Genomic DNA, 14,515 nt, shown 5'->3' with positions numbered 1-14,515 from the left:
AAGAAGAAGTAAATGGAGGTGGGCGCTTGGACAACCAAAATGGAGATATACGAATTATCACGGCCATCCAAGAGCAGATGAATCAAAGTCAGCAATAGATGAACCAAATGTAGGCCCAATTCCTCGAGATGTAGGGGCTACTTAGAACAATGGCAAGACAACTAGGAGCCCAACGGAATCCGAACCATTATGATCAGGCGAGAAGACAAGCTCGGGCACGAAGGAGGGCTTCACCCGTGAGAAGACTCTCCCTAGGAGGAAAAAGGAACCTGGCCGAGGGACAAAATTTTTGGCAACCTCCTAACAGGAACCCAAGGCGTCATAAGAGAGAAGAAGCCAAAGCGAACGCTCGGGGGTACGAAGAATAGGAGAATTCCCCCAGAGGATGATGTTGATGTGCAAGACCGATTGCAAATCAATTGAATGGGAACTCTTACGAGATATGAAAGGGGTGTCTAAACACATTACAATACATCATGATGCTCTGACGGGGGAAGCGTTTGAACACCCAACGTTAGAGTTGTTCAAATCGATCGGGAATTGGCGGATATAAACCAAAAGCTGGGACAACTCATGAAGGGAAAGAAGATAGATGACATTTACTTGATCATCAGGAAAACCCCATTCGTCGATGTGATCGCCATGTATGAATTCCTCTACAATTTTAGACTCTTGACCTTCTCTCTATTTGATGGATTTGGAGATCCAATGACCATATAAGCTACTTTTAGCAAACAATGGCAGTGGTTGGGAATTCATACGAAATCTTATGCAAAATTTTTGAATCTTCTCTTATAGAAGCAACACAAAAATGGTTCTCAAACCTACACTTGGGAGGAATTTTTGGATTCGATGAACTTGCCCAAAAGTTCATCAGTCGGTTTCAAAGTGGCATACAAACGAAAATATTGAGGAAACTCTATTTACCATCAAACAAGCAAAGAATGAACCCATTCGGGATTACCTACAAAGGTTTAATAAGGCAACAATGGAGATTGAGAATCTTAATGAACAGGTTGTAAAAATGGCTCTCTTCACAGGAATTACCCATAGACGCCTCCTGGAGCTGTTACTACAAAATATGCCGACTACATATGCCGAACTGGTCTAAAAATGCTAGAAGCAAGTAAAGGGGACCAAAATCTTTGATGCCTGACAAGGAGAAGCAAAGGTAGCAACTAAAGAGAAAAAAACTTTTGAGAACGGCCAAGGTTTTAAAGGACCAAACAATGATGGGGGAAACAAGGGGCGAACCAATTGGAGGCAACGATCTCCTAATAAAGAAGAATACAGACCCCTGAATGCTTGACAATCTAATATTTTAATGCAAATCAAGGATAGGGACATATTGAGATGGCCGCCGAGATGGTATCCAAGCCTGAGGAAATAAATATGAACAAGTACTACAGATTCCACAGGGATTATAGGCATTACACTTGTAACAAGCCCCGTATTTCTAACCCAGGATCCGTATTGCAGGTCCGAGTACCCGAAGGTTCAACCGGAATAAATTGTGGAGTATCTGGATTGAAGTCTACGATCCATACCCTAAACCCATGGATCTAGATCCCACCGATGGAGAACCTGCGTTACTAGGAATCCGAAGAAGAACCTGTAGAAACCCTGATGGACTGGGAAAGTGGATCATCAGTCGGAGTCAAGTTGTGATTGAAGATGTCCCAGATTAAGGTAAGAAGACCCCAACATGTTAATTAAGATTAGGTTTGAGTTGGGGACCAACCGATTGAGCAAAGCATCCAAGTACTAAAAAGTAATAGGGGGCGATTTCTTAAGGTGGTTATTGATCAACCAATTGCCCCAAGTGACCGGCCAGGTTTGCTTATGAGAATTAAACCCTATTTTGCTCCAGTCCACTACAAATAGGTAACCTCAACTTATTCACTTATTATTATATTTGGGATTGCTACTGTGGACAGTTAGGAGGCAGAGAGCATGTGTTGGAAGGTGAAGGACGCGTGATTTGCGAGGAAGATCCAATCCTTCGTCAGTTTAGCTAATCAATCGGAGGTAAGTTAATATCACACTCTCTATACCTATTCCTCTTCTCTTAGAATAGTGTGAATCCTCCTCCTATGGTTCTGTAGTTAGTTATTTGTGATGGTTCTATTCCTCTTGATTGGATCATGTTTGAAAACGGATCCTTACGCTTGAATAAATGATTGATCTAATTCAAGAAAATGATGTGGTTAATGAATCATTAAATTTCTAGGGTTTTAGTTTGTGCTTATGTTGTAAGCTCTTTATAGACAAAATTTGGATTTAGATCATCCCAAAATCGGATTAAAATTGGAAGATCAAAAGTCGAAATTTCGGACTTGAGTTGCTCTTCGTAATAGGGGTTGTAGCTCAGGGCGGTTGATTGGTCCAACCAACCACCATAAGCGACCGGCTGGCTCACAGAAGCCCAGTCAGTCCAATTGTTGCTCTGTTTCGACTCTCATTCATAATGTAACTTTGTAGTCTTTCTTTAGGTAATCTCTTAGGAATACTGACGAAAAAAAGAAAAAAAATTAAGGACAGCTGCAGCCCTTGGCCGAGAGACCCAATGGCCTCACCCTGATCCACCCGAGACCGCCAACTCCATTCGACTCGCGCCCGAGGGAGTGCCGGCCTCACAGACACTATAAATATAAACCTCACCCTTGGTCAAAAGGGCATTCTCTCTCTCTCACACTCTAGAAGCATCGAAGTATCGGCAGCGCAGCCTAACACACAGACACAGCGAGCAATGGCGTCTCCAGCTCCACCGTTGCCTCCACAACCAACCCCAGATCCACCCATGACATTGCCGGAAAACCCCATCGGAAACCCACTCTTCGTGAGAACTCGCCTTGGTAACAAAGACGACGTCCCAAGCATACACAAGCTCATCCACCAAATGGCGGTGTTCGAGCGTCTCACTCACATGTTCGCGGCCACTGAAGCTTCCCTCTCCTCCACACTCTTCAATTCCCCACCTTTCCAATCCTTCACCATCTTCGTCCTTGAAGTTTCCACTCATCCTTTCCCAGAGGATCTCCATCACAATAACCCTCTTTACACTCCTGTCGTTCGCATCATCAATCTCGACATCCCGATCGACGATCCAGAAGCTGATTCGTTTCGATCGGCTGAGGGTATTGTGGTGGCCGGTTTCGTTCTCTTCTTCCCCAACTACTCCACTTTCTTAGCGAAACCTGGATTCTACATAGAAGATATCTTTGTGAGGGAGTGTTACAGGAGGAAAGGCCTCGGAAAGATGCTTTTGTCGGCGGTGGCGAAGCAAGCGGTGAAGATGGATTACGGGAGAGTCGAGTGGTGCGTGCTCGATTGGAATATTAATGCTATTAAGTTCTATGAGGAGATGGGTGCTGACGTAATGCAAGAATGGCGGATTTGCAGGCTAACTGGTGAGGCTCTCCAAGCTTATCGAAACTGGCTTTAGGATTCTGGTTTTTTCATTGATATCGTGGAAGAAAGGGGGTTTGGGGGAGAGTTTTTATTATAAATAAATCAAGTTTTAGGGTTTAGTTGTTTTTATTTGGTGGCTTCAAAACTTCGTTGCTGACAATTTAGTGTGTTTTGAGGACCATTTTGAGAATTTGGTAGCAATGAGTACTGGAGTAAGTTAGGGAGATGGTCATTGATGCTTTCAAGTGATGTTTTCACTTCTTATTGTCAAAAGTTATGAACCCAGAAGTTTTAATTTGTTCTCATCTACTCCTTTTATGGGCTATACCAATTGAAGAGAATCCCGTAGTTTAATGGAAGTTGGGATTCTCATCATCCCACAATTTTATACTTGATATTGCATTTCCATTGTATCCTTAGTGCTTGGGAACTTGGAAAATGGTTTGATTTAGTTCTTCCGTTGTTAGTTACCTTTCACTGGTTACATTTTGTTTGGGCCTATAACTGATTATATTACCTCCTTGTCTCTGTGATTTCTTCAAGTTCTCTCTCTCTGCCCCCATGTAATGGGAAAGGCTGAACAGCTCTTGTGCAAAAAAGAAAAAGGAAAACTATTTTCTGTTTCAGTAGTTACAAGTTTTCTTCAATTCAAGAAGAAATGGGAATGCATAATCTATTTTAGAAGTTAAAGCCCCAAATGGATAATTTTGATTTGGGAAAATTTCCTCCTGGATTTAGGTTTAGGGTTTAGGACAAGTGTTGTAATGCACAATCCATTCAAGGATTACAACATTTGTCCATGTAGGTTGGTTTAGGATGATGTGTTTTGGGTGTTAGGGTTATAGTTTTTTGTGTAAATTGAAGATTTTACAGTTTGGGGGATGTTTTGTTCAAAAGGGATTTTCCATTCAGCTTTGAAACTTTGAATGGGGGTTAAAGTCTTTTTGAGAGCAATTAAATTGAAATCAACATCATCCATGATCATCTTGATCTACCAAGCTAAATGAACCTTATGCTATAATACCACAAAGATGGCTCGATAGGGAAGATAATGAACTGAACGAAACTTGATAAAGAAAATCTGGTTGAGCGCCCCTTTCTCTGAGAGCTTAAAACCTGTGCTATTGAATTCCCTCTCTAATTGTTTCATGACCATACTTTCATGGATCTATTCTCAGGGTCGAGCTGATTCTTGAGGTTGCATTTGAGAAAATTGACATAAACCTTGAGTCCTTTCTCTTAGTAGATTACATGGATGGCTTCATAGAAAATAGTCAAAAGCACATGATTGAAAAAGGATTGTGATGTTGGAGTGTAGATCCCTTTTCTGGCCAGTTCTGAACCTGTTAAAATTCACCATTCTCTCTTGCTCTCAGATGTTATAGAAAAACCACCATTAATAGAGTCGGCTGAGATAGAGAGGGTGAGTTCCAGAGCTATGGGGGCAGTGGAGTGCGGCAGTGGAGTGCAGGTTAAAGTTTTGTATTATTATTATTATTACCAGAAAAAAAGGAGGTTGAAGGGTTGTAGAAGAGGAAGGGTGACAAATGATTTTATAATCTCTAGCTAGTCGGGAATTCAGGTTTTGTTTTATCCATCTCAAAACATTCATTGCTTGCATTCAATTAGTGAGGAGGCTAAGCAATAACTGGGTGGTATATCATCATGGCCTTGTACAAGACCAGCACCAGCAGATCATGTCCTCTTTGTCAAAGGACGTTGGCACGGTCATCACCAGCAGCCCTTAGGTTTTTTTTGTCTTTCTGTCTACCCAGCCTAATTCCACTTCAGTGTTGCTGTAGTTTCTCTTAGGGCCTATTTGGTTACATGAATCTAGAGATTTGAAATCTCTAGATTCATGAATCTGAGAATTATACCTGTTTGGTTGTAAAAATCTCTAGATTCATGAAATCTAGAGATTCACCTTTTTACACTAAAAACGTGAGCCTGTAGATTTATGTGTAAGGGGTTAAATCCAAAGATTTCAAAAAAGCTATACTTTTGCACATTAACAAAAATCACATCGATCAAATAATTTTTTAAGATTTTTTAAGATTAATGTACATATTTCATTCCACAACCAAACATTTAATTTTATAAATTATAACTCCATAGATTTGAAATCTCCGGACTCATGTAACCAAACAAGCCCTTAAGTATTCTTATTTTTTATTTATATATATATATATATATATATATATGAGAAATAAAATAGAACCTTACCTGACACCAAGGTTTAAAGTATCCTATGATACTATACAATATTGGTCGATATGTATCTATATTGGACACAGTCGATATCATATATCTCTCTATTGAATTGTACAAAAATACAGTAAAAAATACGATACAATAGTCGATATGGGACGATACGTTCTTAAAATCACATGATCGATACGATACTCAATGCTGATGCTTTAAACCTTGTCTGATACATCTAAAAATTGTTCAACCTTCAGAGACTTGTAAAACGAATGTTAGGCTGACTCTGGTGGAGAAGCCACCTTCGATGGTTAAATCAATAAGTGCACCACCAAAGAGCTTTGGCGAGTTGTAGAGCTTAGTTGAAAATTCAATGGAGGGAAACGATCCAATTACCTTCTGTTTGTGCTATTCTTTTACTTATGTATGATTTATCTCTTATTTCCGACCGCCGGATCAGTTCACTAATCTTGTCTATTGCCGTGCGATCGTTGGTTTAGTTCTCCTAATTCGAGTTGGTTGTCGTTTCCTTCTTGAGCACGATTGCCCATCCTGAATCTGGTAGGATCATGTTCTTTTCCATAATTGTCGAATTCCTTCATGCTCAAGGCACTGCTAGGTGGGTTCTCGTTTTCGGTCCTGACCGAGATAAATTGAATCGACCATGGTTCGACCTAGTTGGTTTGTGATCATTATTCTTACTTATCACTACCATATGCCTTGTAGGTGTAAGGATGCCAATTAATTTTTATTTATTTTATATTATGTGACATTATAAAATACTTTAATACTGTATACATAGCAATAAAATCTGTTTCACATTCTAATTGAAATTTTTTGAAATTTAAGACTTTATTTGGTACAACCACAATATCGGAAGAATTTAGAGTCCAACTATTGCATGTTTAAAGCTAAATAAATATATATCATGTTCAGGAGAGAAAGAAAGTGGGTAAAGGGGCATTAACATATCTCAGACTGGTTGACTCCGTGAAACTAACTTTCTAAAGCATGCCAAGTGGATAATTTTCTGAGAAAAAAATGAAGAAACAGCTAATCGATGAACGATATTTCCACAACTAGTTAATTGTCAAAGTCTAGTCTTGGTGAGTCTTACCATAGACCTTAGAGACAGCTGGCGGCTACTTTTGAATATATTTCCTTTACTCATGTGTTTAGGGAGGACAATTCAGTGGCAGATGCTTTGGCCAAGGAAGAGGTGTTAACAGAGGAAGCTTTCTTATAGGTGCACACACCCGCAGATTATGTTCGATGGTTAATGCTTTTTGATGTATTATCTATAGGTTGTAATCGCGGTTTCTCTATCTAATAAAGTGTTTCCTTGCCAAAAAAAAGAGTCTTACCATAGAGATTGATGTCACAAATCATCGCACGTGTGATTACCTTCGAGGTAAGTATATGCCTTGCTATACTACCAGTTATCATTCTTTTCCCCCTTTCTTATATAGGGTAGGAAAAACTCCTAGTAACATTAATGTGTTGTTGGGAATCTCCTCAGGAACTTTGGATTAAGTTACTGAAAAAGGCTTTTCAGGCTATGGAGGGATAGCGAGAGATCATGAAAGTAATATGCTCCTTTGTTTTGGTCAAGGTCGTGGCTTTTCAGAAAATCCGTAATAGCTAAAGTTCTAGTCATTAGACAAACTGTAAGATGGGCCAAGGACAAACAAATCCATCGGCTTATCATGGAACGTGGCAATAAGGGCATTGTTCGGCTTCTCAATTCCCTCTCTTCAGCTCCAGGATGTAAAGTTAGTGTCAAAATGCACGACATCAAACTCGTCTTGTCATTCTTTTCTACAATTCAATTTCAGCACTCTTAGAGAAGCCAATTTTGTAGCTGATGTAGCTGCAAAGAACCAGTCTCAGTCGCAGTTTGTACCCGTAAATATCCCCACCTTCCTTTCTTGGGCATGCATTACTGTTAGATAGATTACCTTGTATACTCCCCTTTGAGTTTGATAAGTAACTAGCTATTTACAAAAAAATTTTAAAAAAAATTAAAAAAAAAAAAAAAAAAAAAAGAAAGGAAAAAACTAATATTTCTAGGTCAATAGGAAAGGGTACACTAGCAACTTCTCTCACCTCGCATGAAAGGACCCCTTTCCCCTAGTATACAAAACAAATCAGTCACACCTCATTGGTGCTTCAGTCAACATACATTACTTGCTTGTTGAACCATCTCAAGTGAGGCATTGAAGTCACATAATTTCCAAGAAATGTAAACGTAACTATTTGCAAAGATATATAACTTGCCTTACTGCTGAGGGTCTTTTAAGTTTTAAAAAAATACATTAACCATCAACAAAGGGAAAAAAAATTAACATTACCTTAAGTGACTTACGTCCAATGTACAATGAGGACACCTAGCAAAACGAGCTAAGAAAGCAACCATGCATGTCATTTTTGTTGGAGTTTGATAAGTTGCTCAAAGACTATAAACCCATTGGTTGTAAGCGGATAAGACCAAGAAGGATTTCCAAAGAAAGATAGAGAGGTTTACAACCAGACTGGTAGCTAAGGGATTTACTCATAAAGAGAAAGTTGACTGGTGAGAATTTTTCATTTATCTCTTCTATGAACTGTTTCAAGGTGATCATGGTATTAGAAGCTCACTTTGATATGGAGTTACACCAGATAGATGTGAAGACTATCTTTCGAATGGTTGTTTCACATTGCATTTTCCATTGTATCTTTAGTGCTTCATAACTTGGAAAATGGTTTTTTGGCTAAGTGTTTTTATTGTTAGCTTTCACTGGTTACATTTTGTTTGAGACTGTAACTGATTTTAGTATCCTGGTGTCTGTGATTTCTCCAAGTTCTCTCTCTCTCTCTGTGCCCCCTAATGTAATGGAGAAGTCTAACAGCTCTCCTGTCTGAGAGGAAGAAAGAAAACGATTTTCTGTTTCAGTAGTCAAAATTTTTCTTCAACAAAGAAATGGGAATGCACAGTCCATTCTTGTAGTTAAAGCCCCAAATGTATAATTTTGATTTGGGGAAACTCCCTCTGGATTCAGGGTGTAGGATTTAGGACGAATGGTGTATATGCACAATTCATTAAGGATTACAACATTTTTTCCTCTATGTTGGTTCAGAATGATGTGTTATGGTATCAGGGTTGTAATTTTTAGTGTCCAAAAATGAAGATTGTATAGTTTGGGGATGCTTTTGTTTAATAGGGTTTTTCCTTAAAAGGTTTGAGACTTTGGATGGTGGTTAAAGGTTCGTAGAAGAGGATGGATTACAAATGATTTTCTAATCCCTAGCTTAGTTGAAAATTCTCGAATGTTTACTTCTTCCTTATGGGTTCAAAGGCCATAATAGTTAAAGATGGTGTTCTCCTATTATAGTTGTAGTTGTGGGGATGCTAATTTTAGTTTGGTTGTGTTGGTGCAGATTTCGTCAGGTTTGTGAACTGGGAATCTCACACCAAACACTCAGATCTTGATCGATTTGGTTCGAACTCACACTTCCTGCAAAACGAATGAAATTATTAGAAATAGAGCCGATCAATTGGATCGGCATTCCATCTCTGACGATTGAGTAAGCAGTTGATCTGAAGAAATGCTTCAGAGCTCACTAATAACTTCTGAGGAGGTTTAATGGAAAATGAGCAGGAAGAGTGTGAGTCTTTTATGAAAATTAGAATGTGTTACCTTCTGTGTGTGTCTTGGCTCTATTTATAGGCCTTCCACGTGACTCTTCATTGTTGATAACCGTTGGATGGGAAGTTCGGATCGGATGGTCATGATTTGAACTTTGTCTAGCTTTCGGGCTGACCCGCAAAATGGCTTGTATCATTAGTCGAATCCGGTTGAACCAGTGTGAACTGGAGTTAGGGTAATTTATTCACAACAAGCTGAAACTGGCCTACTAAATCAGACCCATTTGTTAAACACGTTGGGCTTAGCAGAGGAAAGTGAGCACAAAATGAAGGCTTGAACCTGCTCCATGTCGGCCTTGGTGCAAAGATCATCTCAAGCTCATTAAGAAGCGCATGACCATATGTTCCTGAGAAAGGTGAATCTCATCTAGAAGGTTTCTACACGAGCAAAGTCTACAGCATGACCTGAGCCTTGTCAAACATGTCCATAGCCTAAAACCTAGATTGATCGGGCTTGACTACCTTAATGGTTTGGCATGGTGTAGTCTGTTTACACCACGGTTAGGCTCGATTATGCTCAATTAAGCTCGATCAAGTACGATAACCGTGCCTAACACCCATGTTACTTGGGAAATTTTTCAAGACCATTTCCTTATCAGAAATAGACCATCCATTTCCTTGACATCGACAAAGTATGACCTTGTGCATACACATAAGGCCATGCAAAATGACTATAACACAAGAATATTCCACCAAATAATTCACGGATATACATGCATGTGGCGTGAACAAGAAGATATTGAATAGTGAACGTAGATCGATACTGACAAATTTGTACTTCCCTTTTTCCTAAAGGAAGAGAGAGAGAAAAAGAGAGAACCCTTTTCTTTCTTTCTTTTTTGGGTAGACTGAGAGGGAAAAATAGGATGAAAAAGAGGTGTATGAATCTTCACCAATAATAGAAACTCAATAAGGACATCTTCTTTTGTTAATTTTAGAAATCTTTGGCACTATTTGTTTGTAATGAGGTGATGAAGAAGGAAAGGAAATAGATGAATTTTATGAAAAAACATTAAATATAAATTTTATTTTATTATTTTTTACAAAATTCATCTATTTTGTGAGATTTTAAAAAGACATGGAGTGAGATAGTTAGTATGCCACTTCAACGAGAAAATTTGTTTGCTAATTTTCACATTCTAGTAAACTAAACAAACCACACTTTGAAATATTTATTTTTAAATATTTTTTTACCTTTTTTTTCCATTTCACATTTATTCTAACAAACAAACGTTTTCTTTTTTTTTTTGGTAATGACAAACAAACGTTTTCTTATAAAAAAGAAAGTTATCATGTTCAGACTAAGCAAAAGAAACAAATTTCAGGTTGAGAAGCAAAAAAAGAAAAGTGGGTAGAGTTGCAATTGATCTTTATGTCATTTTCACAAAGTGGGTAAAGTGGCATTGACCTATATGTAATTTTCACTTTGACAAACTGGTTGACACCGTGGAACTAATTTTAAGCATACCAAGTGGATGACCTTTCAAGAAAAAAGACAGAGAAACAACTAATCGATGTAACAGAAATATGTCTAAATTAATCAGTGTTAGTCTTAGCCAGTCTTACCATAAAGGTTGTTCTTAGATGTAATGATAATTAAAGATAATTTCATTGTGACTAAGTGATTATAGGTTTCGATTCTCTCAAAGTATTTTGACGGATCTTACCCAATGTTTAAAATATCGGTATTGAGTATCGTATCGGTCAAGTGATTTTAAGAGATGTATCGTATCGGTTGAGTCAAATATGGATACGTATCGCATGGTATCATGAGATACTTAAAACCTTGACCTTACCCATATAGTAATTTTGAATATGAATTCATCATAATACTTCTTGTATGATATGAAAAAGTCATTGATATGTGTTGCGTTTAAGATCTGATCTTGGCCCCAACCAAGCTGGATTGAAACTCGAGTGATATCCTCAGTGTAAAGATGATGGAACCTGCAAAAAGGGTTAGACGCGGGCCGGTTAGGATGTTGAACAACCGCCTCCAATAGCTAAGTCAGTCAAGGATCAGATTAAAGTCTCGAGCGAACGCTGCTCAAGGATTAACTAGAAAATATCCGTGTCTTACTTAAGGATCGAATCCTTGTTTAATAGAGTGTGGGTTACCTTGCTTAGAACCGACAGGAGTTTCATGATTGTATGAAACGATCAATATGGTCAATCTGATCTTGAACAATATGTCACTTGTCATATTTTTTCTTGTCGAACAGATTTTCTAATTGGTCCTCTTAAGGTCTTTCATGTGGCTGCATCGAGCAATTGCTTTCATACCATAATTTCCATCTTTCACCAATTAAATTTCAGGTTTTTTTTTTTTTTTCTCCTCCTGATTATTTTATATACAGGAATTTATCTCTGACCCATAAAATTCGAACTCTTGACCTTATATGATGAATCAATGGTCTTTACAAATCAACCAATCTTATAAATTTTAATTGAATCTCAGGATTTTTTCGCATAAAGAAAAAAAAAAGAGGTTTTACATTTGAAGATTCTAGATGAATCATTTTCTTGTGAATAGTAAATATGAAGTAAATAAATAAATAAACAAATAACAAGGTCAAGAAGTTGAAGGATATCCTTTTGTAAGAAATTTTTTGAATTGCAACTTAGTCTCTTATCTTTATCTAATTCTAGTAAAGTTGATTATTTTACTGACACTAAGATGACAAGAAAAGATATTGAAATCTTTACTTAGTGTGAAGATTTTTCTTCTTTCATTTTCTGTGTTGGAAGCACTCCACTAAATTTAATATCTAGAACTTATTAAAAAAAAGACTAATTAGAATATATTGGAGAAATTATTTCTTACACGTATATACCAAGAGGGCATGAATACATGCCACTTTTCTCAAGTAGATTGAAAAATTGGTAAACCTTACATTGAATAATTAGGGATTATATATGACTATCAAGTTTGGATTGGTTGATTTGGATATGAATAAACCATGATTAATTGTGATTTCACTTGACCAATTCTTGATTCAGAATTAATGAATTTTTAGATGTGAGAAACATTTTGATGCATCATACTCTTTAAACGCGTAAATCTTTAAGTATTCATTTGATTAATTCAATTCTTCGAGATAATTAGCTTCAAAGGAATAGTCAAATTGACAAGGAATGATTGTTTTGGGTTTGACTCCTCATATCCTATCTTCAAACCACTCACATAAGGTGTTTAATGCTCTTCGCTTCTTTAATTGAAAATTGAATAGTTCTCATTTAAACTCAGTACGACCTGCTACATGCAGTTATGAGATTGATATGAATTAATGAGAACATTCACCCTTAGTATGAACCAACTAAATAAAATCAAACTTATGATTGACCAACCATCATTTTCATGGATTGAAAGGGGAAGGAGGCCAGGAAATCACATAATGCCTCTATGAGTTAATCTTTTCTAAGAAGAATTAGTTCCATCATGCATTTAATGTAAGCTAGTACATATTTTGCTTCTAGAATCCTGTCTTTTTATCTCCATTTATTGGAAGGTTCTTACAAGAACACCATAGGAGAATGAAATTCACTATGTTTGTAGTTTTCTTTGGTTTCTCATCCCTTGGCTAGTTCAACTACGTACGCTATTCATAGCATCTCAAAAGGTCGTCTATTGGCTCCGGCTTGAAACATTGAAAAGACTAGTTGTGTATTCTGACTTCCATTCTTGTCGAGAACCTGAACATCTCAGAAAGTGAGGTGAGGTTATTTGTATTCTGGAGAAACCTCTGCCCGCCTCACCATTCAACATTTCTTTGCCCACTATTAGTCGACCATACCATAGGGAGAAGAACGAGTGAATGAAAGAAGGTGATGTACTTTGGCAGACGTAGGAGAGACCCTTAGTTTGAATTCATTATTTGTTGCCCCCCCCCCCCCCATCTCACTGGCCAACCTTGACCCTCTTTTTTTTTTTTTTGGGGGGGGGGGGGGGGATCATATCTAGTATTTAAAGTTTGCATCAACTTGGTACCACTTTTACAGCCTGAACCAAAACAATACTTTATCCATAGATGTTCTGTCAATACTATGAATATTGAGTTGGGATCCTCTAACACTCGAGGTCTGTACTCCCCTCACATCCTCCATGGCTCCACCACTTAAGAGTGGACTCACCTCTAAATTACTAAAAAATTAAAGGTTAGTCGGAGAAGTGTGAGAAGAACACAAACGGTTGAAGATTCAAACTATGAATATTAAGTGATAGTCAAACACCCTAAAGAGATATTTAATTTTCGAGAACAAACCGAATTACACATACATAGTTTGAATTGTTTATGTTCCAAAAATATGGAGAGGGAAGAAAAAAACAAGAAAAAAGAAATGTTGACATCCAACCCCTAAAATACAAATTTATCAAAAACATGCAAGTTTAAAAAATATATTTTTAATTATTCAAAAAAGATTTGTCAATAAGAATCATGTGTGACCCTCATTTTATTAAAAAGAAAGTACAAAGCATGTCTCTCTTCCACTCTACCTCTATAATATTTAATTTATAGATATGATTAATTATTTGTTATAAAAAGATTAACTTTAAACTAGACAGATAGCTACCCGCAGGTCTTATACTCTCTGACATTTTTTTAATTCGGAAAGAGAAAACTACAAAACTGATAATTAAGGCTTGTTTGGTTGCCGAGAAAAGAAAGAAAAAAAAAAACTTTCAAAATTTTTTTGTTTTTAAAATCTATGAAAACAGATGGACATTCAAATTTTAGTTTCTTTTCTTAACAACGAGTCAAACGAGTCTGGGACTCTAAGTATGCGTTTGGTAACGTTTCTGTTCTGAGAAATCAATTCTTATGCAAAACCGTTTTTTAATGTTTCTGTGCCAAAAGATTGTTCTTTGCTTGAAAATGGGCATTTGATAAATCCATTCTGAAAATATTTTTAAAACACTAATAGAATATGTCAGTTTTTTTTTGAAAAATAAGTTGGTATTTGATAAACTTGTTCTAAGGCTTTAATTTGAATCAATTTTATCACTTTTGTTTCTGTTCTTTGGTAAAAACATCTTTTTCATGTTCTACAAAAAGCGTTCTTTAAAACACTTTTCTAGCCGGTCCGTTCTTAAAGAACAGAAGAACGAACCGTTTTATCAAACGTCGCTAACCCGTTCTTCCGTTTCCAAATAATAGAAGAACGCCAAAAACATTTTTCAAGAACATTATCAAACGCGCCCTAAGATAACTTCCCCAA

At 37.2% G+C, this 14,515-nt stretch overlaps 1 protein-coding gene across 1 annotated transcript; it reads left to right on the top strand.

Moving 5' to 3' along the window:
- Positions 1–2,685: 2,685 nt before the first annotated feature.
- LOC149023483 (GCN5-related N-acetyltransferase 8-like) lies at positions 2,686–5,535 on the top strand. The gene has a single exon (XM_089144014.1). The coding sequence runs from the start codon at positions 2,750–2,752 to the stop codon at positions 3,443–3,445; it is 696 nt and encodes a 231-aa protein (XP_089000140.1). The 5' UTR covers positions 2,686–2,749; the 3' UTR covers positions 3,446–5,535.
- Positions 5,536–14,515: the final 8,980 nt, after the last annotated feature.

This window comes from Hakea prostrata, chromosome 2 (assembly GCF_041222555.1).
Source record: "Hakea prostrata isolate BN-2017 chromosome 2, UWA_Hpros_2, whole genome shotgun sequence".
Classification (NCBI taxonomy): domain Eukaryota; kingdom Viridiplantae; phylum Streptophyta; class Magnoliopsida; order Proteales; family Proteaceae; genus Hakea; species Hakea prostrata.
The sequence above is the reverse complement of the archived record's forward strand: the minus strand, read 5'-3'. Positions and strand labels throughout refer to the sequence as shown.

Coding starts and splice junctions, on each gene's coding strand:
- LOC149023483 (XM_089144014.1), top strand. CDS start 2,750: ATGGCGTCTCCAGCTCCACCGTTGCCTCCACAACCAACCCCAGATCCA.